This window comes from Lagenorhynchus albirostris, chromosome 5, assembly GCF_949774975.1.
Source record: "Lagenorhynchus albirostris chromosome 5, mLagAlb1.1, whole genome shotgun sequence".
NCBI lineage: Eukaryota > Metazoa > Chordata > Mammalia > Artiodactyla > Delphinidae > Lagenorhynchus > Lagenorhynchus albirostris.
This window is the reverse complement of record NC_083099.1, coordinates 26,748,138-26,773,394: the sequence shown is the minus strand read 5'-3', so window position 1 is coordinate 26,773,394 and position 25,257 is coordinate 26,748,138. Positions and strand designations below refer to the sequence as shown.

The 25,257-nt window shown below is 52.0% G+C and overlaps 1 protein-coding gene across 1 annotated transcript; it reads right to left on the bottom strand.

Moving 5' to 3' along the window:
- Positions 1-23,743, bottom strand: RBP1 (retinol binding protein 1). Its single transcript, XM_060149166.1, has 4 exons — positions 23,498-23,743; positions 22,784-22,962; positions 2,900-3,001; positions 1-237 (listed from the first exon to the last, which is right to left on the bottom strand). The coding sequence occupies exons 1-4, from the start codon at positions 23,568-23,570 to the stop codon at positions 184-186; spliced, it is 408 nt and encodes a 135-aa protein (XP_060005149.1). The 5' UTR covers positions 23,571-23,743; the 3' UTR covers positions 1-183.
- Between the last annotated feature and the right edge of the window lie 1,514 nt (positions 23,744-25,257).

The window sequence follows — 25,257 nt, the reverse complement described above, 5'->3', positions numbered from 1 at the left end:
TCGAGCAGAGACCACTTTTATTGGGATGGCTTCGTTTGAAGAAAAGGGAAAGAGACAAAGCCGGGAGAGACAGCCTCTGCGAACAGATGCAGGCTGGCTCTCTGCCCCATGCTGAGCAGAGAGGGGGACCCTGCCCCCCCCTTCCATGCCACTCATTCCTCGAGACTAAGGTATGTTCAGGCTTCAGTTCACCTTTTTGAATACTTGCTTGCAGACCACACCCTGCACTCTCATCTCCTGAAACGAAAACAGATTCTTGTTATTGGCCAAAGCAAGGTCACATTTGGGGCTCAGCGGATCCAGGGGCAGGGACTTGGAAAATACTCCGTGACTGCTATTTCTCCCCAAGAGTTGGTCTGAACTAGACAATTCCTTGGCGGGTCAGCTGAACTGGATCAGTGGACATCGGTCTTGGCTATGCACTATAGACAGAGCTGGGTGGAGGCAGATGCGGCTCAGAGCTGACTGACAGGACTCTCAGATGCCTCCCTCCGTCTACTACCCTCGACAAGCCAAAGGCTTTAAGAACGTCAGGCCTGAGCCCAGGTCAGAGTCTGTGTGCAGGGCTGCAAGAAATCAGGGCCAGACACAAGGCTCAATCCCCAAAGGGGTCACTGCAGACCAGGGTTGCAAACCAGCATGGTGGTTCCAAGCTTCAGCTGCCCATTAGAGTTACTGGGGGAGTTTGAAAAATGCCTGGGTTCTAGGGCTAGACTGGTATCAGTATCTCAGAGGGTGAGGTCCTGGAATTGCTATTTTTAAAAGCTCCAGGGTAGTGCTAAATGCAGCTAAGAAAGTCCATGCTCTGCCTCCAGGGCAACCCCTGCTGAGTGTTGCCAGCAAGAATGACAGCACAGTGTCCACACCTGCGAAGCTTTTTGTTTGTTTGTTTGTTTTGGTAGGAGTCTAGAAATCTGAATATTTATGTGACATCTCCCAATTTTTAAATTACTGGCTGAAGAAATTTGAAGCCCACGGATGGCCAAATAAAAGAGGCCTGTGGCCCGCACTTTGCAACCTCTGGCAAAAAGCCACAGAACTACTGAGCTGACAGGGCCAGTGGAGATCACATAACCTACCCTCATTGCTCTGCAGTTGAGGAAACAGAGGCCCAGGAGGGAGAAAGGCTCAAGGTCAGACATTGCAGCCCAGGCTCTACACGAGCCAATGCTGCCTCTGAATATGATGTGTCTCCTCTCAGCGCTCACATGTCCCAAAGCTCCTGCAGACGCTGACCTTGGCAGGAGCCCTATGGACTAGGATGGCGTTTTGCAGATGAGGTTGAGGGAAGGAAGGCACCTCCCCAAAAGTACGCGGTGAGTCAGAATAGACCCCAGGTCACCTGGACGAGGCTCCTTTCTCAGAAGGAAAGTAGCTGGGGAGTTCCAAGGCGGCAGAAGGAATGACAGGGAGTCTCTGCTCAGACGGCAGGTGTTATTTTTAGCCCGCCAGAGGCTAAGCCCCCTACTCTGGATTTGGATATGCTTTTTCCAGACAATGGATAGAGTAGAAGTGGCTTTGACGAGCGATCCCAAGGCTGGAGGACAGGGTGAGTGGGGCCCACACCTGAGCCGAGAAAGGCTTCTCCTCCTCCAATCTAGATTGTAGAGATTGTAAGCAGATAGGGTAGGGAGTGCCCGGACATAAAGAAGCCATTTTTGGCCAGAGCCATTTTGTGATCTAAGCCTGGCTACAGTGCTTGCCCTTGAACAGGTCTCAGTAATTACTGATCTTAAGGGAAGTGAAGAAATGCAGGAACCAAGGAAAAGCAGTCAAGTTCAGGGACTTGTTTACCACAGTTTATCACAGTTCAATGATAAAACAGAGGCTTGGTTCTTCCTCAAGGAATACACATAACCAGCTTTGAGCTCCTCGGGAACTAAGGCCTCCACCCAGGTGGAGGATGGGATTATGATGTGGACCTTTTCTGACCCTCATGACTTCAATCAATTAAAGCTTGGGGCTTCCCTGGTGGCGCAGTGGTTGAGAGTCCGCCTGCCGATGCAGGGGACACGGGTTCGTGACCCGGTCCGGGAGGATCCCACATGCCGTGGAGCGGCTGGGCCCGTGAGCCATGGCCGCTGAGCCTGTGCGTCCGGAGCCTGTGCTCCGCAACGGGAGAGGCCACAACAGTGAGAGGCCCAAGTACCGCCAAAAAAAAAAAAAAAAAGCTTGGACTCTGTTGACCTTTGCCCCATTTCAATGCTGAATTCTCCTCTGCTCAAGCCCCTTCATGAATAAACATGTGCCCTTGGTTTAAAACTTCCCCAATTTTACTGTTCAGGGAGACACAGCTTTGGGAAAGGTCCCCGGTGTTCTCCTCACTTGATCCAGGTAATAAACCCTTCCTTCTCCGGATGGCTGGCTCGGTTGTATCTTTTGGCTCGACACCCACCAAGAGATGAACCCAATTTTCAGGTAACAAGATCATGTCTTGAGAAGCTTAGAGAACTCGCCTGGCTCTGGCTAGCCACAATTTGACATGGTGAAAACAGGTAGCATTTGGGAGCAAATGTAAGTTCTGCTATCTTCTGGCTGTGTTACTTGGATGTGAGCCTCTGTGTCCTCATCTCCAAAATAAGAACCTTAACAGTACCTGGCCCATCGGGCTGCTGAGACAATGGAAAGAGATACAGAATGCTCCACATCTCATGCTTAGCAGATGCATCTCCTCACCTCCTCCCTCTGATTGGACAAGTGGGTCAGCCTAGACCTTGAAAACACATTGCTCAGTTTTTAATGTCACTCAAGCATCTTCCCCAGGGCCTTGGAAGTGAAGCTTCAGAGCAGAACCAAGGTCCACCCATGGCGCATACTTCCAAAGTCCATCCAGACACCAACATGACCAGGGCCTCTGGGGCCCAGCTTGGTTACCTACCCCCGTTCCCCCGGAACCTACCAGGTGCAGCTCGTCACCCTCAATCCACTGGGTCCAGCCACGTCCCTCCTTCTCGCCCTTCTGCACACACTCGAGCTTGTCCCCGTCCCAGCTCACCGTGGTCTGCGGAGCCAAAAACCACAGTTGTCAGTCTGGAGCCAGCAGCCCCTGGGCGCTGGGGGAGGGGCAGCCCCAACCTTGAGAATCCAGGGTGCGCTCAAGTCAATTTCATTTCAGAAAATCTGCAGCCTCATACTCCTTGTCCATCACGTGCTCTTATTAAAGCAGGCAAATCGGGTTTTTTTTTTTTTTTTTTTTTTTCGGTACGCGGGCCTCTCACTGCTGTGGCCTCTCCCGTTGCGGAGCAACAGGCTCCGGACGCGCAGGCTCAGCGGCCATGGCTCACGGGCCCAGCCGCTCCGCGGCATGTGAGATCTTCCCGGACCGGGTCACGAACCCGTGTCCCCTGCATCGGCAGGCGGACTCTCAACCACTGTGCCACCAGGGAAGCCCGCAAATCGGTTTTAAAATTCACAAAAACCTTCATAAATTTCATTTAAATGGATAATTAGGGGAGAAAAAGTCACTGGGGCAGGAGCTGTCAGTGCAAAGGCTGAGAATGGGGCTGGGAAGGGAGGAGGGGTTTCTGAGGGTTGAGCGCACACGGGGTTTGGGGGTGCGTGAGGGCTGCTGGCCTGCATCTCGGTGGTGAGAGGTAGACTTCTTAGAATATCCTGCTCATCCCCAGACATTCATTCATTCATTCACTGTTTCAACCTTTGCAAGGTCTTGGGACACCGAAAAAGAGGCCCCCCTACCCGCCTCAAACATCTTTTCACTGCCTGGAGAATGACCTTAGATATACATCACCCTCTGCGGGGACAAACGGCAGCTCTTCCAGGCACTCTCGGCGCTGACTGGCTCCTCATGATGTCCACGTGGAGCATGGGCTAGCATCTCTGCTCTATAGATCAGGCTACGGTACTTGCCAAGTCCACCCAGGTGTCAATGGCAGAGCCAGATCAGAACACGGATCTGTGATGTTCAGAGGTCCCCCTCCCCGCTGGACTACGCTGCCTCCCTAGGTGCCCAGCGTCACCAGAGTTACAGACCAGAGGCTGCGGGAGCCCAGAGGAGACTCAGGGAAGGGAGGCGCTGGCAGGAGAAGGCACCAGGCTGGGCTTTGAAAGACAGGAGAGCGAAGCGGAAGCAGAGACAAGCAGGCGCGGGAAGAGAGCGTTTCTCCGCGGACCACGACCAGACGAAGGCACAGAGACTGAACAGAGAGGGGCGTGCTCAGGAAGCTCCTCAGGCAGGTTCCACATTCCAGGGGACCGTGGGGGAAAGAGGAGGAAGCCCCCGGTCTGCCCGCCTGTCTGGCCTCCACCCCTGCCTCCGGCCCCACCTTTGAGCGCTCACATCTTCCCTGAGCCCCGCGTGCCCCGCCAAGTACTGGGCGTGCTGAAGGGCAGACAGACAGCAGGAGGAGGCCCAGCCTGTGCACATGGACCCACCCAGAAATACAGGGCTCGAAGGGCTGGAATGTAGAGGGGAGATGGTCCAGGAGCTCACACAGGTCTAGACTGGGACCTGTGTGCAGTGGGCATCTCCCAAATCCGCAGCTACCCACCTCCCATCCACATGGGCCCCGCCTCCCCCTGTAGAGGTTAGAACCCCATTTGCCCCTTCACTGTGTGGCTCTGAGCAAGTCCATCACTTCTCTGGCTCCCCCTCACCCATCTGTCATGTGAGGTGTCAGAGGCCATGAACTCAGAGGCCTTGGCTTTACAGAGGTAAGGTTCTAGGATTCTTCTGTTCCTGCCATGCTCAACTGAGAGAACACGCAGCTAGAGCCTGATAAAGATTGAGGAGAGAAAGAGGAATCTGGGAAATGGGTGTGGAGTGAGTGGGCCTCTCCCTAGGGAGCACCACCTCCCCCTTCCTCCCCAACCCCCAGTCTCACGCCTGAGCTTGTGGATCTCTACCGCCCTCTACTGTTGGGATGAAGAATGCAATGAGAGGCGGGCACAAGGGGGACAGGTGGAGCCAGTGTGCCCCCAGCTCTGCACAGGCATCAATCTGCCCTCTGCTCCTGGAGCCCAGAGGGAGAGGGGCACAGGAGGACCTGGTGGGGGGCAGGCGGTTCCTCTCCCTGGTGCACAGATCACTCGGGGCACATGTCCAGCCCCAAGCCAGAAAGAAGGTCCCACCTCCAAGTCATGACAGAATGAAGTGAATGTCTGACGAGGTGGGTCGAGGGTAAAGGCCACTAACGACCTCAGGCCACCGACAAGATGCCCATTCACTGGGTGCCTTGTCCATGCCCAGACTGTGAAGGGAGGTGGGGACTGAAATCAGACGGTCCTCAACTTCAAGGAGCTCGTAAGAACACTTGGCCTCCTCATCAACTGAGCTTCTCTTCATGAGTTTATCCAGAAGTCTACCCTGCACACTGCGGGCTCCAGACGCTATCAGAGGCCAAGAGAGACTCACTGGTGCTCAGTTACAATAGATACACTTCTGTCTCTACCGGAAATATTAAGTCTATGAGCATATTCATACCCTCTGTCCTGGAAAACTCGAGAAATGCTCAAAAAAGAATAGAGTAGTAACAAGAATACCTAAAATCTTGCTTCTTCAGAGATAATTAGATTTTGGTGTATTTCTGTCCAGTCTTTATATGTGTGTGTGTGTGTGTGTGTGTGTGTGTGTATACACACACATGCACACATATATTTTTGTTTTTAAAAAGTTCGGATTGCATCATTTATGGCTTTGCACTCTAGTTTCTTCACTTAATAGAAGCAATTTTCCACTTCAACAGATATTCTTCATAAGCATTATTTTAATTGTTATATAATATTTAGGAAATGGCTATGTAATTTGTAGTGCCCACCTAGCACAAAATGAAAATGAAGCCTCCTTTTTAAAAAACGATTAAGAATTTTAAGACAGTGACAGCAGAGCATTAAACCAAGTGAGGGGCCCTTCTGGGCACAGAAGCCTCTGGGACTGCACTGGTCACAGGCCCATGAGGACAATCCTGGTAGTATTTCATTGTACATACATACTTATTTAGCCCATTACCCATTCTTGGACTCTTAGGTTATTTATAATTCTGTGCTACTACAAAGAAGACTTCCTTGTATACAGTTTTGAGCACAACGTTTCTTTAGAATAAATTTCCGGAGGAAAAATTGTCGCATGAAAGAGTGAGCGTATTTTTAAGGCTTTTGATAAGGATCACCACCTTGATCTCCAAAAGGCTCACACCTGCTTCCCTTCCAATGTCAATGTCAGAGAATGAGCATGAAAGAGATGTTCATTAATAGTAAAGCAGGTTAGGTGCTTCCCTGGTGGTGCAGTGGTTAAGAATCTGCCTGCCAATGCAGGGGACATGGGTTCGAGCCCTGGTCTGGTAAGATCTCACATGCCGTGGAGCAGCTAAGTCCATGCACCACAACTACTGAGCCCACACTCTAGACGCCAGGAGCCACAACTACTGAGCCCACGTGCCACAACTACTGAAGCCTGTGCACCTAGAGCCTGTGCTCTGCAACAAGAGAAGCCATCACAACAAAAAGCCTGCTTACTGCAACGAAGAGTAGCCCCCACTCACCGCAGCAATAGAAGCCCGCGTGCAGCAACGAAGACCCAACACAGACAAAAATAAATTAAAAAAAAAATAGTAAGGCAGGCTAGGGAGATTGGGATTGACATATATACACTTACATGTATAAAATAGATAACTAATAAGAACCTGCTGTATATAAAAAAAATTAAATTAAATTTTAAAAAAACCAGCAAAGCAGGCTTTGCTCCTGTGCTAACATGTTACACTTTCGGATTCATTTGGCATCTTTTAACAAGGACCGTTTGGATATAGATAATAAAAATACCTTACCAAAAGAATGATGGATGGTGCAATTTCAGGCTTCATGATAGATCGAGGGATTCAGGGAGCGGAAGGCTCTTTGAGCGTAGAGAAACCTTTCTTAGAGCCCTACAGATCAGACCCTCAAAGAGAGGGATCCTTAATGCACAAATGCTATGTCAGTGTCCAGAGCAGGCGCTTTCTCAAGCCCCGAGTTCCCGCTGACCCTTGACCCAGAGTGAGTGGGACAGAAAAGAGACTATTCTCGTCTGTATTGGATATACAGAGGAGGCTGAGCTCAGAGAGGTTAGGTGACTTTCTCGGTGTCACCCAGCTAATGAGGAAAACAATTTGGGCTGGAACATGGGCCTTGCGTGACTCAGTGCCCCCTTGTTTCCCAGGCCAGGCTATGCACCCAACCGATGTCTGCTCAATTTTTGGGGGGTGCAGAGAAAACATGGGCATTATGCTAAGACTGAGCAGCCCCGGGAGGAACACACTTCAGTTTAGCCCAACCATTGCTGGGTGTGGGGTGCTGGGAGCCAGAGTCCTGAAGGCCCCTGGGCTAAGAGATCACCGAAGAGACGGGCAGACAGAGAATTGCCAGGCAGTTACGGCTCAGTGTGGTAGGTGCTGCCATCAGGGGAAGCACAGGGGCTGCAGTGCCCAGGAGGGCCCCTCATTCTCAGAGGAAACACAGCTAGGTTTTTAAAGTGGGAAGGCATCCCAGACAGAGTGAATAACGACAAGCAGATCAGTGCTGAAGGAGGGGCAAGTACGAGGCTGGGGGGTAGACAGGGTCACAGCGCCAGACTATAACTGGGACTGTGGCCTGGAGCATGTTTTCAATGCCCCCCAATGCTGCCTGCGCCCTCACATAGCCCCGTGGCTCTGATCTGCTGGGTGGAACACTCCCCGGTGGGCCAGGGAGTCTGCTGGGCTGTCCTTTGGGAAGCTCAGCTGTAATTTACCCTGGGCTTCAGGTACCTGCCGCCCTCCCACCCTGTATCAGGTTGACCCAGTGTTGTCAGCATCGTCAACAGACCTGGGCCCTCTGTCCCTAACTGTGTGGAATGACCTGAGCCTCAGTGCCCTCATCCACAAAAGGGGGATTCGTGGTACCTGCTATGGCAGACTGTTCCATCGGGGCTCCCAATGGGTCACATGCCATTCACGCCCTTGTGAGGCCCCGCCCACACTGATTCTGGCCTTGGCTTCGCGACTCGCTCTGGCCAACAGGGCAGCAGCCAGAGTGGGGTAAGAGGCACCTTCAAAAGCCCTTGTGCGCTGGGGGCTCGTCCTCTCGGGACCCTCGCCTCTGGGAACCGAGCTGCTGTGCTTTAAGGAAGTGAAGGCTATTCTATTAGAGTGAAAGCCCACATGATAAGCCCCAGACGATGAGAAAGCAGTCACTGCCGGAGGCTGTGACAGTCTGTTGGTCGCCCCAACCGAGCCTTTAGCTGAAGGTAGTCACACGGAGCCGCGGACACTGAATCAACCTACAGCATCCTGAGAGCGCGTGGTGGCTGTTTTAACGTATCACGTTTTGCGGTGGTTTGTTATGTGGCTTTGGATAACTGCAAGACCTACTTTACCAGTGTATGCGGAGGAGGAGAGAAAATAGACATGAAATGCATAGGGCTGGCAGAGGGGGCCCGAGGTCATGGTAATCACGATGTCCAGAGCTTAGATAAGGCGGGGGGGGGGGATTTCCCTGTAGAAGCTGAACAATAACTAGAGCCTTTCTTTTCTAAGTCAGATATTTGTGAAGCAGTGACGGACAAGCCATTCACCATGGCTAAATGTTTCAGGAGCTCCTTCTTTTCCGGGAGACTTGGATCCAAGAGGAGACCCTGCAGGGGCTGCCCGCTAAGCCGGGTGCCCAGGAGCCCTGCGATGTCCGCTTCCCCTAAAATTTAGTCAGTCTTTGTTTAAGCAGAAGATCTATTTGGAGACTCCCCACTGACAGCCGCGATGGCTCTGAAAATGCGATTTAGTTCTCCCACGTTGCTGTTCCATGTTCACATGGGGTGGGCATGGATTTTCCTTTCTAAGCTTTGTACCCTGTGGGAATAAGCCAGCCATGTCCCAGAGGATCAGATTTGTCCTAAGAACAGAAAAGGGGGGCGGGGAGTCAGGGAGGAGGACCATCACCTACAAACAAATGAGAGGAAAGAAGCAAAAGAAAGAACGTTGGGAGGGGGATGTAGCAAACAATCGTCACTTGTTTTCTTGTGACACAAAACATAGCTTCTGATAACGAGGACTCCTTCTGTGACCTCCCTCTGTGGTGAGCGGCCACCTCTGCCACACCAGGCAAAGTCTGGGACGAGGCTCAGCTTGCCCTGTGAGTGCAGACCTGAAAGGGTCCTTAAGAGGTCATTCAATTCGGTTGCCCAGCTTGGACACTCACCATTGCTTAATCCATTTAATCAGGGTCTAGTGGGGGAGTTTCAGGCAAGAAGATGTTTCTGGTGCTTTTCAAGTGACACAGGAAGGCAGATGCCAGTGCGGGCTGAGGTGGGCATGGTACCAACCACGGGGATAGGCAGAGCTGCCCAGCACCCCACTTCTGGGAACTCCATCTTGGAAACGAAGCCCAGACAAACCCAAGAACAAGGGGAAAGTGTGGCCACCTTCAACTCCCCTCCCAACGGTCATTCTCACCGCCTAGACCATCTGAAGTCTGCAAAAGAGCTGGTGCCCAGGGCAGCTGGTTCTAAAGCAAAGCCGGTCTCACTTTTCTATTAAACACTAATAACCTCCAACACTTTGGCCTTGTCAGCAGCTCTCCCGGAGATACATGCACCAAAAGGTGAGTGAAGACAGCTTTGTATTACTCTGACAGGGGACTGTCACTTCAAAAACCGTTATCCAGCTCCCCTGACCACTTAGAAACCCGAGCTGGCCCTGGGGTGACATAGAAAACTCAGCTCCCGCAGGCAGCCTGGGGAAGCTGGCTCCAGGGAAGCCTCGAGGCCCCTCACCCTGTATGAGTGACCTATACTGGGAGTGACAGACCATTCCCACTAAATGGACGCATCTCTTGGCAGTGACCTGGCATGAACCACAAACAGTGGGATTCAACTTGGCCGCCAAGAATTTGTGACGTTCCTTAAAGCTCCCGCCTGCCCCAAACATCCACTCTCATGAGCAGGGGGAAAATGGATCAGCGGTCCCCACAACTCGCCCGCCCAGCTCTGGGAGGCCCTCTGCTTACAGAGCCGCTTCCCAGAGGGCTGGGACTGGACCTTACTGTCTCTGTGGTTCCAGAGCCAGGTCCTCAGAGGGGAGGTCTTGTCCATGGTGGTTCTCCTTGCAAAGGGCAGAGCCAGGACTGACCCAGGTCTGACTCCCAAGCCTGTGCTCTTTAAATTTAAGGGGAAAATTGAAAAACCAGACAGTGATAGACACTTTCTAAGCATGACGTGAATCGCTAAAAGATGCAAACTGGCCATTCCTCCTGGAGTTTGATGTTACAGTGTGCTTCACCCTTTGAGGGTTTCTGGAATAACGAGAAGGTTCTCAGCCTCCGGTGCCTGTGAAATACGTGGGTGGGCGGGAAGAGCAGGGAAGGTAACTGAGGACCTGCCAAGTGCCAGGTATGGTGCTGGGGGCTTTCCACCTCAAGATTTAGAGCCAGTCAAAATTAGGCTTGTTAAGTAACCAGCCCAAGCCTCCTTGGGGTTAGGGCTTGAGCCATCATTTGAACCCAGTTCTTTCTGGCTGAGTCCATGAGCTGCCCTGCCTGGGAGGTCAGGTTGGGTGAGCCTCTGATCCTTTCCCAGGGGAATGGCAATGACCTAAAATCAGCACATTCGGGGGAAAAGCCGATTCATTCTGTAAGCATATTAAAACTAGATTAATGAGGCCTTAAAACACGAACGAGTAACTAGGCACATAAAAGCCATTAGAAGCAACAGCTACAGACAAGTAAAGCCACAGCAGGCCTTCGTGGGCATGGGCAAATGTGATTCCAACACCAGGAAGAAGCAGACAGCAAATGATAACACAATTCTTAGGACAAACTAAATGATAAAATGTTAAGACTCATGTTGACATGAAATATTTTAAATTCCTTAAACATTCCAGAAAGTGCCCAGGCTTCATTTTAAAACAACAAACCGTCAGAGAGCTCAAGGCCCCATGAGGCCAAGGTTCTGGATGCGGGGGGTGGGGGGGAAGTGAGGCTGGAGAAGGTCACAGGGATCCTGTGGGACTGGGCTCGGTCATTGCAGGGGCCCAGCACTGAGGGTGGCCCTAAGGCTGGGCTGGACCCAAGCTCTGCCGTGGAGCAGCTCAGGCTGGAGGGAAGACACGCATGTAAACTGGCATCAACAGCACCTGTGTGTTGTGTGCTGGGTACTTCCCGGTGTAAGTAATAACAGCACTGTCATTATCACCATCACCGTCATCACCCTAAAATCATCTATTTGATACTCACTATGTGCTGGGCAGGGTATTAAAGCGTGGGTCACATCAAGTTGATTCTTTAAACCTCCTGGAGCAGTTATGCTTCTCCCCATTTTACAGATGTGGAGACTGAGGCATTAAGGTCACCCAGCCATGAAGTACGGAGATGAGGTTTGACTCTACAGCCCATGCTCTTGGCTACTGGGCTCTGCAGTTCCCTGGTCTAAGCTGACCCTTGAATGACCAGTAAGACTTTGCATCATGGTTCTGCGTAAGGAAGCATCATTCAGCAAATGCGGGTGCCACACCTGCACACCAGCCTCGTGTGCTAGAAATAGAGGCAGGGAAGGTGAGGATTCTGTTCTCAAGAGCTCACAGACTATTGAAGACAAGCAGACAGAGAATTCCAGCAAAACGGCAAGTGCTGGGTAGAGGCAGGTGATGGTGATTTTGGAAGTGGGAAGGCACCTCGTCCGCCTCTGAAGTAGAGACAGAGGTCCATCAGGGAAGGCTTCCCGGAGGAGGTAATGCTGGAACCGACACCAAAACACATCAAGAGAGTTAGGTGAAGAAGTAGAAACTGGAAAAGAGGAACGAGGGAATCCCAGGCAGAGGGGACAGCCTGCACAGATGCAGGGAGGTCAGGGGCTGCATGAGTGAGGCTTCTGAATGGGCTTTGCCAGGCTGGACACTCCCCAGGGAGTGTGATCCTGCACCTCCGCCCCTAGAAGTTACCAGCATCTCTTCTTCCTCACTTCACACCTATGTGGCTCCAACCGGCCAAACCTGGTACAATGGAAAATCCAAATATTTGCTCAGCTGGCGGGCGGAGCTGGTTTTGCTGCTTGGGCAAGTGTAAGAAATCGGCCTATTCTCAGGTTCACCTGCAGTGGGGGTGGAATAAAGGAGGGGCCGTCCTGCCAGAAGGTGCTCAGAGGGGCTCAGGAGGGCAGAGCCCACCCAAGGCCTCATCTCTTCCACGAGAGCCTCTGGCCCCTATCTTTTATCTTTCAAGGCGAACAGAAACAAACAGTTCCCAGAAGATAAAAGATGGTTGTTCCGTAACCAGGGAAGAGAGAGCAGGTCAGGATCTCTTGACCAAGAGTTCTCTGGGCTCTGGAATCCTTTTATTCACTGTAGGATACCAGCCCCTACCTTAGAATCTATGGCAGAGAAAATGCACATTACCACTTGTTGAATCAACAGAATGAATGAGTGGCAGAAAACATTCTAGGCGTACTCTTGTAATTTACACCTTTTTTTAAATGACAAAATATCCCAGGCGTATGTTTCTTCGTCCATAGATTAGTCTTATATACACAAGTTAACCACTGGAGTGACATTGGCCCCGAGTTTCTGAGGCCTGGAGTGCTTAGTCATCATGCCAGGAAGAGCATGAGTCATGGTTTCAACCCCCTTCTCCCCAGCTCTGAACCCATGTCCTGCCTACTGCTCCCACATGAACATCTTGCTGCCCTGGACGCCACTGCCATTGAACCTGGCAGGCTGTGGGGCTCGTCTGGCCAGCAGACAGCAGCTTGCCTGACTGAGCTGGGCGTTCAGGAGGGACCTGAAGATGGCCTTGGATAGAGGCGGGCCTGAGCTCCAATCCATCCCCACCTCTTTCTAGCTGGGTGACCCCAGCAATTTACCTTTTGGGCCTCCATTTCTTCATCTGCAAAATGGGGCTAATGAGTCCCGCCACAGAACAGAGCCACCAGGATGAAATGAATCAAGGGGTTGCAAGGACCTGTTGCAGCTCTGGACTCTCAGTAAGCACTGGTTTCCCCTCTGCTCTCGGCCTTGCGGCCCACCCCACTGCCCCGCACCGTCCTCCATCAGGGTGGAGAGGCAAGTGCCCTTTCAGGCCAGCCTCTGCACATGTAACCCCGCTAGCTCTTCTCTGGGTGGCCAGGTGTCCCTTCACACATCGCCACCTCCAGAATTTGTCTTCTGGAGCTCACAGTTTACAAGGCGAGAGAATTACTAATAACAGCTCGGATTGATGGAGCAGTTGGCTGCAGGCTTTCTTGCGTCTAATCCTCATGGTGAAGTAACTTGTGAAGCAGATCCCTTACTTGATAATAACCCCCATCTCACAGACAAGTGAAGGCACAGGGAGGTGAAGTAACTTGCTTAATGCCACCCAGTTTGTAAGTGGCGGAGATGGGATTCCAAAGATGACAGTCTGGTTCATGGACTGAACCGGTTATGACACAGCCGGACTGCCAGGTCTTGCCTCAGAGGGAGATGGGCTGTGAACAAGTAAGAGCTTAGAGGAGGGCCAGGAACAGCTGCCCTCAGCCCGGAAGCCGCAGGTCTCGGCCAGCAGCGCCAAGCCTGGCACATAGTAAGCATGAGAGACATTAACTGTTATTATTATTACAGGCAAGAGATATTCAGAAGATGGGGAAAGGGGAGAGAGAGATTAAGAAGCAGAATCTATGGAACTTGTGGACTGATTGCCCATAAACACTTTCCATTTATCTTCACAGCGATCACTTTCATGGCTACCTAGTGGTCTACGGAATTAAAAACCCACAGTCACTCTAACGGCCTGTGGTTCCTGGGCACCAGCAGAAGGCAGCCTGTTCTGTAAACCACACAAAGTTGGGAGTCAGAGAGATCTGAAGTTCAGTCCCTGGGCTGTAGTTAACTGGGAGTGCGACCCTGGCAGGACCTCAGGTCCCTGTCTGTTAAATGGGAGAGTAGCCGCTCTGTGCTAGGATTGTTGGAGGGTTGAATACATAACATATATCAAGTACTTTTGGAGGTGGGTGCAGGGCTGAAGGTGAAGCCCTGCGCCACTCCCAACACTCTGAGGCCATCCTTTCCCCCTTCAACTCACACACCAGCCTCCCATGCAGGGCCTGCCTTGGGTGGCAGGCAGCCCAGGGAGGTGGAGTTCCCACCCTGCCTGCAGAGGTCCAGCTCCAGGCACCACATACCTTCTCCCACCCCCACGGAGTCCTTGTGGGCTCTGCTGCTACTTGAGACCAGCCAGAAACGAGAGCCCAGCCCTGACAGACCTGCAAACTTCAGCCAGAGAATAATATTCCAACTCCCACTGTGTACTCACCGGACATCAGGCACTGTGGTCACAGCTTAGTTTGCATAGAGCACACTGAACTTTTCTAAAGTATCTTCCACCCGACGTGCTCCCCCACTGAGATGTGGAGTCCATGTCCCCTTCCTTGGGAAGACGGGTGGGGCTTTGTGACTGCTTCAACCAACAGAGTATGGCAAAATCCTTGCTATATGACTTCAGAGGCTAAGTAGATTATAAGAATGTCATACACTCTGCCTTGTTCTCTTGGCCCTCTCGTTCTTAGAACCCAGCTGCCATGTTGTAAGGAAGCTCAATCAGCCAGTAGAGAGTGAGTATGAGTGAGCCATCTGGAAAGTGGACCTCACGGACATGGCATGCCGCAGGGACAAGTCATCCCCTTTGAGCCCTGCCCTAACTGCAGATTCATGAAGAAAATAAACAACTGTTATTGTTTCGGAGTTTCGGAGCACTAAGTTTTGAAGTGGTTTGTTACATAGCAATAGAAATTTGAAATAATTCATCACCACATTTAATTTTCACAACATCCCATCAGTGGTGCTACCTCTGGCTCCTTTTCACAAATGAGGACACTGAAGTCCAGAGGGATAGAGTACCTTCCCCAAGGAAACACAGTTGGAGAGTGGACCCAGGATTCAAATCCAGGTTCATCTCAAAGCCAAGGCTCCCCGTTGCTCTGCTGTATCCCACGCTTGTCCAGCGGAACACACTACTGGTATCACTTATTCATGGGCTGCTGCAAGTTTGGTGTCCCCAGGCAGACTCCATCCACAGGGACTGCATCCCTTCACTCTCATTCATCCCCCATAACTGGGCACCCTTAACCCCAGCACAGGCTTATTACACTGAATCATGACGAGAATATCACTGGAACCCGGGTGTGGGCCAGCCCACTTCCTCATTTCTCTTTCTTAGTAGTTATCACAAGCACGATCTTTGAACCCACAGCATCAGCATTAGTCAGGAACTTGTTAGAAAAGTTCTTGGTCCCTACTCTAGACCTTCTGAATCAGAAACTCTGGATGTGGGGCAAGTTCAAGTCTGAGAACTACTGCTTTAACTACTTACGTGGTTTTTAACCTATGATCTGTGGGCTCTGTATGTCATAGGATGTTTTTAGGTGCAAGTGACAGGAAACCAGTTCAAATAGTTTCAGGGGAAAGAAAGGGCATGTATTTGCTGGTTCAAGTACAGACGAAAAGTCTCAGAATGGCATTAAGTGTCAGGAGTTCCAGCAACCCTCCGATGCTGAGGTTTCTCTCTCTCTCTCTCTCTCTCATTTCTGCTTATCTACCAGCCTCATCTTATATTTTCCTTCTGTTGGATTTCTGCCATGGAGGGTGGCAGGAAACGTACGACTGGCCCAGTGCAGGTCAAATGCACAATCATGGGACAGGCCACGGGATACTGTCATGGCCCTGGTTTAAGGTGCTCATCCCAGGAGACACAATGTACTGGGATTTCCAGTTTCACCAGAACCCACAGGTAAGTAGGGGTCATTCCCACCAAATAAGGGGAGCAATGACGGTCAGAAAAACAAACAGTTGTAATTCTTCAGTAAACATCTGGCCAACACAAGTTCGCTTTGCCTGCAGTCTAGGGTATCAGAAGGGCTTTGCCCACTTATTGCACATAGTATTGTGGCTTCACCAGGCCCTGTCTTCTGTGCTATCACCGTGGTCCTCAGAATTTGCTGTGAGCCAGGTGAAGCAGCAATCATGGTGCCCATTTTGCAGATGTGAAAACAGAGGCAGCGGGTCCAGTCATTTAAGGTCACTTTGTTAACTAAGTAATAGAGGAGGATTTAAAACCAGATGTCTGACTCCACTACCAGCACTCCTTCTCCACACCCCCAAGCCTTGTCAGTACTGTCTGTACTCACCTCCAGGTTGCGATGAGCCTCACAGTAAGGAACTCAGCAGAGCTCCATAGGAGACCTTGTAATAGCTTTATAAATCAACTAGTTAGAACCCTTCCTCTGCCACCAGCTGGCTGGATGACCTTGGGCTGAAAAGCTTCCTCAACTCGGAGCCTCAGATTCCCATCTGTAAAATGGGCATCATGATACTCACTGAACAGCATTTGCTGTGGGGACCAAAAGAGAAAAAGTGCTGAAATCATCTGGGACAGGCATGGCACTCAGTCAGGATTTAGCACGTTATTTTCCTTTGTTCCTGCCTAACAAAAAACAAAACCTAGCAAACAAGTGTGATTCTTGAAAGTTACTTTGTGCATTTTATTTGGGTTGCTTTAATTCTTCCCTTTGTAATCCTCAAAAGTATGCTGCTGACACCGATTTCAAAGGTCGAAGAACTTTAGCTAAGACATGAAAGAGACTCCGTGTTTCCTTCCTGGAAAAGACCCTGCCAAATGCTGGGGGCCTGATCTGAGCAGGGGCGGCTCTCAGAAGGCTTCCAAATCCAATGGCATTCTCAGCTCTGCAGCCCAGGGAGTGAATTCTGCCTTTGGCATCGTGTTTTTTAAAATAAGAACCAAAAAAAAAAAAAAAAACCCCTTTAATGAATCAAGAATAGGATCAGAAGAAAGCTGGCAAAAGAATTTACACCAAAGCATTAACAGCAGTTTGGTAGACATCATGTATTACCATACTTAGATGAATGGATGGAGGGAGGAAAGTAAGTCAGGGAGGGAAGGGAAGGAAACATGTAAGTGATATGGAAAGATGCCTAAGAAATATCATCGAGTGAGAAAACAATGTGCTAAGAAGTAGATTTTTTTTTCTTTCTTTCTTCCTTCCTCCCTTCCTCCCTTTCTTCTTTCTTTCTCTCTCTCTGTCTTTTTCGGCTTTAGATACAAATATTGACAAATCACCTTCTCAATAACTACATGGCTGGATGGCTTCTATATTCGAGGAAGATTTCTGCACAGATCCACCAGAAACAGTAACAGTGATGACTTCTGGGGGGTGGGAATGAGGCCAAGTAAGGGAAGGGGTCCTTTCCTTTTCAGTCCACTTTCTCCTGTGCCATTTGAATTCTTTTTTTCCTTTTACAGTGAAAACAAAGAAAGCAACAGAGGGCTGGAAGTGGAAGGCAGGCTCTGTGGAAGGGGTCATCCTGAGTTCAAGGCTGGAGATGAAGCCAAGGCCTCAGCCTGGGAGGAGGTGCTGGCTGCTGAGTGAACATAGCTGCCTCCCCCAGGGAAAACCTGACCTGGTGTCCACAGGAACGACAAATGGCCCTTCTGCCCCCACCATGCAGAGCCAGGCTCCCGGCTAGGATTCCCGCCAAGGCTCGTCTTCTCCCACAAAAGCTGCTTGTGCCGGGGGAGCTGGGAACCAGGAACCCGATCATTCCTTGTGCCGAAGGGCTCCCTGGCCCCGGCGTGGGGAACGGTATTTGAAGCGAAGGAGCATCTCCTTTTTGGAGAGCCTGCCAAAGCCTCCATCTGCTAGATTCGATACATAATACTGGTTTCAAACTGGGCCTGAGATTTCATTTTAATGGATAAAGGCGTGCAGGAGGCGGTGGAGAAAAGCTGAGTCCAGTCTTGATACACTTCTACCAAAAGCACAGCCCCAGCTACTTGTGGACATGTAAAGATCTGAAGAGAAAAGACTGCAAATGGGAGCTGAGCGATCCCGCCTACACAGATCTGAGCCCCTCCACCCATCAGCCTGGGGAGAGACCGCAGAGCCATTTCAGGTGGTTCTGGGCATGGACTACCATGTCCACAGGGGTCCAGCGACGGACTAAGCCAGCATGTGGCCCTCTACACCTGAATGCCTAAGAAACATCATGAGTGTTGTCCACTTTTTACAGAGACACAGGTACAGAGAGGTTTCTTTTCTCCAAAGCGGTGGTTCTCAAGGTTTAGTTGCACCAGAACCACCTGGTGGGCTTATTGAAACCCAGATTGCTGGCCCCGCTCCCAGAGTTTCTGATCCACCAGGGGTCTGGCTGGAGAATCTGGGTTTCTAACAAGTTCTCACGCTGCCGCTGCTGCCGCCGCCAGTCTCAGCTTCGGGAACCACTGCTCTAAGGAACACACGGTGCAAACAATGACGTGCGGCTGTTTGATCCTTGACTTTAGGTACCAGGGTGGGGGGAGGGCTGTGGAAGAGTGGAGAAGGTCCCATCTTAAAGAAGGAGCTGCGACAGTGTCCTGGGCATCCACAGGGTGCAGGAATAAAAGGGCACCCAGCATTTTCAGCAGTCTTGATTTTACTGGGGTACAAACAGCCGGAAATATGGATTTTTCTATGACATCTTACAATCTTTGGCAATCATTGGCAACTGGCTCTTAAATTTGTCAAACATTGCGTGAGCCAAACAAAACACATCTGCAGGCCAGATTTCATCCTCTGGCTGCTGTTCCAGAAGACAGATAAGGTTCCCACGGAAAGAGGCAGGAGCAGAGCTCTCTGAGCCTCCGGGCCCTTTGCGGAGGATGGCAGCCTGACCACGCCTTTCCCAGAAGGCTCCCTGGGGCCTGTCGGGGCCACATCCAGGCTCCCCACTGGGTCCTCAGCACTGCCCTCTTCCCCAGCCACACCCTGCACTCTGGCCACATGAAGTCTTTGCAGACTGCACCTCTGTCCTGGATGAAACCCCTCCCAGCCAGGCCTTTTCTGACCTCTGGGCCTTTGTGCACGTGGTTCCCTTCACCTGAAATGCGCTCCACATCCGCCCTAATTCTTACTTGTCCTTCAAGGCCCCCTCAGCCGTCACCTCCTCCCGGGAGCCCTCCCTGACCACTGCCTCTCCCCCATTCCCCCATCCCTGCCCTCCTAGCCTGCTGTGCTTCCATCACTGCACTGGGCTGTAATGGCCTGAGGCTGTGTCTGTCTCCTCCACTGGCCTGGGTGCTCCAGGAGGCCTTGCTGCCTCTGTGACCCCGGGCTTGAGCCCAGGGCTGGTGTGGGACAGGTCTGAAATAGCACCTACCAAGTGCTGTTCTCTTGGCCTTGGCCTTCCTCTCGTCCCCTTTCTGTTTGCCTAATTCCTGCCTATCCGTCAAGCCACTACTCAGACTCTACTTCCTGTGGGAACAGCCCCTGACCTCCCAGACCCGGGGGGCCCTTCTCTGCCTGTCCTTCCCCATCAACACACCACTCAGTATGAGTGACTGCTTTGGTCTGCTGCCCCCACTACACTGAACTCCACGAGGGCGGGACTCTTGTGCGATTCATCTTAGTAACGCAAGGGCCGCAAAGACAGAGTGAGCACCACAAAATGCTTATAGGACCAAGAAAGGAATGAACACAACAGGTGAGCAATGAGACCCTTGTAATGTGCTGGGAAGTACATGTTAGAATGAGGCCAACCTGATGCTGAGAGCTGGCTTCCTCCGGCCACTGCTCCCGGCTGGTGGCTGCAGAGCACAGGGCGCAGAAGGGGTAGTGGTGCACTCTCTTTGGCAACCACCTTGCCCAGGACCCCGCGAGGGGGGTCCCCGAGGACGCTCCAGGCCTTGGCCATGTGGTCTCTTGCAGGCAGCTCCCCTTCATTCACAAGCACGAGGCTGGACAGTTGCCATCATTCTATTATCCTAGGCTCTCCCCCAGCCGTGCTCTTCCCTGTGGCCCCCTCCAGCTGGGCAGCAGGGGAGAAGGGCTTCTCTGCAGTGCAAGGGCCAAGGGAAGGCCAGAGCAGAGGGCCGTCCATCCTCCCAACAGGCAACAGCACGGTTAGCTCATGCCATCTATAATACTTGGGAGGGGGCTGCCCTGAGTTCTGGGACAGCAAAGGTGACCACGAGTCCTCATACAATGTCATTGAGTTTGCCCAGCTGCTGGGCTCCCTGATCTGTTCACCTACCACTGTCCTAATGCTTAATGGCCAAAAAAAGAGGGGGGCCGTGTGCCCCTTCCTTTGTGTCCAAACCCATCCCTTCCACCACTTTTTTTTTTTTGTGGTACGCGGGTCTCTCACTGTTGTGGGCTCTCCCGTTGTGGAGCACAGGCTCCGGATGTGCAGACTCAGCGGCCATGGCTCACGGGCCCAGCCGCTCCGCGGCATGTGGGATCTTCCCGGACCGGGGCACGAACCCGTGTCCCCCGCATCGGCAGGCGGACTCTCAACCACTGCGCCACCAGGGAAGCCCCCCACCTCTTTTTTGTTACAAGTAAGTGGAGAAGTCACCACCTCCAGAATTCCTTCCAAGCTGCCCTCCTCTGGAGCTTCCCTTTGTCACCACTGATCACACTGTGTTCTGACTGTGTGTGCGTCTGTCTCTACCACAAAGACTGTGAGTTCCTGGACATCAGAGATTGTGACATGTTCCGCTGGGTCAGACCGCATACAAATCCTCCCTCTGCCACTTCCTTAACCTCCCAAGGTCACCCAACAAGAAATCCTGCCTTGGTTTTCTTATCTGTAAAATGGGGTTGAAACCAGCATTGTGAAGATTCAGTGAGTTAAAATAAAATGGGAAAGGTACTTCAGCACTTGAAGAGTACAGGCATACCTCGTTTTACTGCACTTCAAAGATATTGTGTTTTTTACAAATTAAAGGTTTGTGGCAACTTTCATCAGGCAAGTCTGTTGGTACCGTCTTCCCAACAGCATTTGCTCACTTTGGGTCTCTGTGTCACATTTTGGTAATTCCCGCAGTATTTCAAACTTCTTCGTTATTTGTTACGGTGATCTGTGATCAGTGATCTTTGACATTACTATTGCAAAAAGATTACGACCTGCCAAAGGCTCAGATGATGGTGAGCATTTTTTTAGCTATAAAGGAGTTTTTCTTTTTTTTCTTTTTTGGCCGCGCCACCTGTGGGATCTTAGTTCCCCGACCAGGGCTCGAACCCGTGCCTCCTGGTTTAGAGGTGTGGGGTATAAACTACTGGACCGCCAGGGAAGTCCCTGAAGTAGTTTTTAACTAAGGTATATACACTGCTGTTTACACAGAATACTACTGCACACTTAATAGACCACAGTATAGTGTAACCGTAAGTTTGATATGCACTGGGAAACAGAAAACTTCGTGTCACTTGCTTTATTGTGATGTTCGTTTTATTGCGGGGGTCTGGGGCTGAACCTGCAATATCTCCGAGGTCTGCCTATATTAGTGTTCCTAGGTGATCAATAAATGTTTCATACAGTAATGGATGAGGGTGGGAATGAGACAGCGAAGGCAATTAGCCAGGTAAGTACAAGCCAGCACATTCCACAGGTGGCAGTGACCCAAAATACATAGAGATGTTTGCTGTGCCCTGCAAGTACCTCAAGAGTGGGCTGGTACGACCTGACATTTCCCTACAACAGTAGTGTTTTGTCCCCGCGGTGGCCTCTCCAAGGATCCTCCCTGGCGGCCACCCCCTCTTCCGCCACCATTCCGAGCGCAGACTCAGACACTAACTCAGATCCCCTTCAGATGAATCAACAAGTAGGGGGCTGAGTCATCCTGGCCCGGGGTTCCTCATCCCCAGACACCGGCACTCCTTCAACCACAGTCTTGACAAACCCCAGACACCTGGTTTCTGCAAAGGGTAGGCGCAGAGGAGCCTGGCCCCGAGCGGGAGTGCGGGCCTCAGAGTGCGGTCTCTGGAATCTCCTCTGGGAGCCTCAGTCACTGTAAAATACGGGATTACTAACCCCTCCCTCGCGGGGCTGTGGTGGGAAACAGCTGGCACAGTGCAGGGCACGGAGCAGACTCTCAGTAAAGGGCAGGAGGGGGAGGGGAAGAGGGTGGGGAGAAGCTTATCAGTAAGCAAAGCAGCTCCCTGGGGGTGGGAGTGAGCTAGCTCTGGACCCAAGACTGGGAAAGGGAGACCCCAAGAATGTTGACGGAGGCCCCGGGCTGACCTTCCGGAGGCTGCTGTGGTGGCGCTAATTGGGGTCTCCGGGTCACCAGCTTCCCACCCTTGGGGGCAGGGGGCTCACTCCCTTCCCCCACTGTTGCCTCCTCTGGCCTGGGCTGCTGCGGCACTGACCTACTGAGTAGGTTGTTGGCGGCAAGCTTCAGAGGAAGCTCGGGGCAGTGGAGGACAGGGTGGGGAAGGGGGTGGCCAGGAGCCACACCCCACTTTGGGGATGAAGAGGGGCAGGTCAGAAGGCAGGGTCACGGTGCCCCCTGCTTCCTAGAGTGGCTTCGTGCTAGGTCCTGTAGGAAGTTTACACTTCAGAAGGGTTGCCTGTGTTTCATCTTGCTTTCCTCCCTTCTCTCCTTCCTCCCCCAGCCTACAGTTCAGCCAGAGAAGAGAGTCAACAGATTTGCCTGGAACTCCTGCCCAGCCCCTCCCTAGCTGGGTTACTCTGAGCCTGTTGCTTCGTCTCTTTGAGACTGTTTCTTCATCTGTAAAATGGGCGTACTGAGACCTCCTTCAGAGGTTGTTATGAGGATTAGATGAAGGCAAGCGTATAAAGCACCAATGCCGGGACAGAGCAGAGACTCAACAAACCACAGCTTTCATTTCGGAGGGTATGTACGCTTGATAAGTCGAGAGCTGCCTACCTTGGGGGCTGGGAGTGTGAAGACCTTGGACCCCTAAGAACACAAAGGCGCTTGCTCCCCTCTCAGATGAACTAGCCCTGCCTTCGGTCAGGACCCCTGGGCAACAGATGCCCCGTTGTACGCGAAGCCTCACCATGCACTTGCGGTCGTCTATGCCCGTCAGATCCTCCTCAAACTCCTCCCCGACCTGGAAGTCCATGATGTAGTTCCTAAAAGTGCTCAGCGTCCGGATGATCATGTGGTCGCCGTGCTGCACGATCTCTTTGTCTGGCTTCAGCAAGTTGGCGATTTTGCGCAAGGCCACATTGACATCTGCAGGGAGTGCCGGGGCAGAAAGGAGCAGAGAGTTGACTGGAAAATGCAGAGAACTGTTGCCAAGGTAGCGGGCCCTAGGAGCCCGCTTCTCCCACCCCCACTCCCCTAAGAAAACCATCGGGGTCCTCTGCTCGATTAGCAAGGCCTCTGCGTGCAGCTAGCTGGTCTGTGTCTTTTTCTTTCTTTTTTTCTTTGCTTTGTTTTGTTTTGTTTTTTTTACAACAAAGTTTTCTACCCTTATGCTAACCTTTTGAAAACTGAAGCTAGCCAGCCAAGCCCAGCTTTCCTAATGAAATTATCCACTTCGAGAGCCAACCATCAGACATTGACCACCATGAACCCTAATAACCCCCGTCCTCCAATTCGCACTTGCTGTACCCCTGGAGACGCCCCTTCCCCGGTCGGGGTGCTCAGGACGGCGGCTTGGCCGGCGGAGGCAGGCGGGTGGGCGGCCGGCTCGGGAGGGCGCCGGGATCCCACCCCCAGCTGCCCGGCCGGGCGCCCCGGGCAGAGCGCGGCGGGCAGCGCTTACCCAGCGCGCGCAGGTACTCCTCGAAATTCTCGTTGGCCAGCATCTTCCAGTACCCGGTAAAGTCGACCGGCATTTCAGGGGGCGACTTGGGCCGGACCGGGACTGAGCGGGTGGGAGCAGATCTGGGCTCGCGGTGCGATCCGGCTGGTGGGCGGCCCGGAAATGTGCGCCCTCGGGGGGCAGGGGCTCGTGGGGCGGCGACAGCTGGATTGCAAGCGCGCACAAAGCCAGCGGGAGGATCCACCGTAGCTGTCGCTCCTCCCCCCTCAGCGGGGCGGGGCCGGGATGTCGGAGGGCCAGGTTGTCCGAGGCCCGCCTCCGCCTAGTTCAGACCTTCAGTTTCCTTCCCTAGGAAGGAAAAGGAGATGGCGGTGGAGGTGAGGGGTGTTTTATTGTTTCCAACTTTTCGGTACCTGCGGGATTCCTTCAAACGCCTTGAACTTCTCACATTCAGCGGCCACTTGAGGGTGGGGAAACATTCTCCTGCGTTTGCTGGAGTAATTAGGGAAAGAGACCACTTACAGGCTTACAGCGCGGGTGGCCGGTGGGGATCCAGGATCCAGAAAGCTGGGCAGTTCAACTCCGGGAAAGAAAAGTGGGGCACTCCCCACATCCCTCCCCCAAATAAAGCAAGGCCGGGGGACTTCCCTGGTGGCACAGTGGTTAGGAATCCGCCTGCCAATGCAGGGGACACATGTTCGATCCCTGGTCCGGGAAGATCCCACTTACCGCGGAGCAGCTAAGCCCGTGCGCCATAACTACTGAGCCTGCGCTCTAGAGCTCGCGCGCCACAACTACTGAAGCCCACGTGCCCCAACTACTGAAGCCCACGTGCCTAGAGCCTGTGCTCTGCAACAAGAGGAGCCACCACAATGAGAAGCCCACGCACCTCAACGAAGGGTAGCCCCTGCTCGCTGCTCGCACAGCAACGAAAACCCAAGACAGCCAAAAACAAAAAGCAAAATTAAAAAATAAATTAATTAAAAAATAAAAATAAGCAAGGCTGATGTTGCTTGAAGTAAGTATGGTTAAAAAAAGGCCCTCTGCAGAGTGAAGCTTGAGATCCACTGCTTTATGCAAATGTAAGCAATTATCAATACACTGTTGACTTTCCCCTCCGCTTTCACCTAGTGGCAGTACAACACTCCACAGTGTTGTGCACTTAGCTTTTTTCACTTACTCTGTTCTGGAGACCTCATTCTTTTGCAGGATATTCCATTGTGTATCCAGCTTGTCCCCCACTGCTGGACATTTATGTATATATTATTTTCCCATCTTTTAGTATAAGAAGCAGTACTGCAATGAAGATCTTTGAGCGCATCTCATTTCTCACCTGGTGGGTATGTCATGGTGTTTTAAAACCTCTGTCTTTGCCAGCAAGGAGATGACATAATCATGTGGGTTGACTTTTTGACCTCTATTAAAGACTAAACAACTCTTTTAAATTGCTTTTTGCACAACTCACAGCCTAGATGACAGCAGGTCCATTCTCCTCCCACTCTAGCTCTACAATGGCTCCAACCCCACCCCCTCCCCGCCCACCCTCCCCAGGCTCTTGTGAGTCCTCACACTACATCTGGCTGAGTTAGGAAAAGATACCTCTTCATCAGAGTAGGGGCAGCTTCATCCCAGGGAGTGGCTTGGATCTCAGCCTCTCTCACCTGCCCTGCTCCACACCAGGGTTTCTTAACCTTGGCACTGTCTCCAGTTTGGACCACGTAATTTTTTGTCGGTGGGGAGGGGTCTGTCCTACGTAATGC

Excerpts from the sequence above, each read along its gene's own strand:
- RBP1 (XM_060149166.1), bottom strand. The coding sequence starts at position 23,570 with ATGCCGGTCGACTTTACCGGGTACTGGAAGATGCTGGCCAACGAGAAT. Across the intron at positions 22,963-23,497 it reads GGAGTACCTGCGCGCGCTGG|ATGTCAATGTGGCCTTGCGC; the intron begins GTAAGCGCTGCC and ends CACTCCCTGCAG. Across the intron at positions 3,002-22,783 it reads TAGACGACCGCAAGTGCATG|ACCACGGTGAGCTGGGACGG; the intron begins GTGAGGCTTCGC and ends TTGGCTCCGCAG.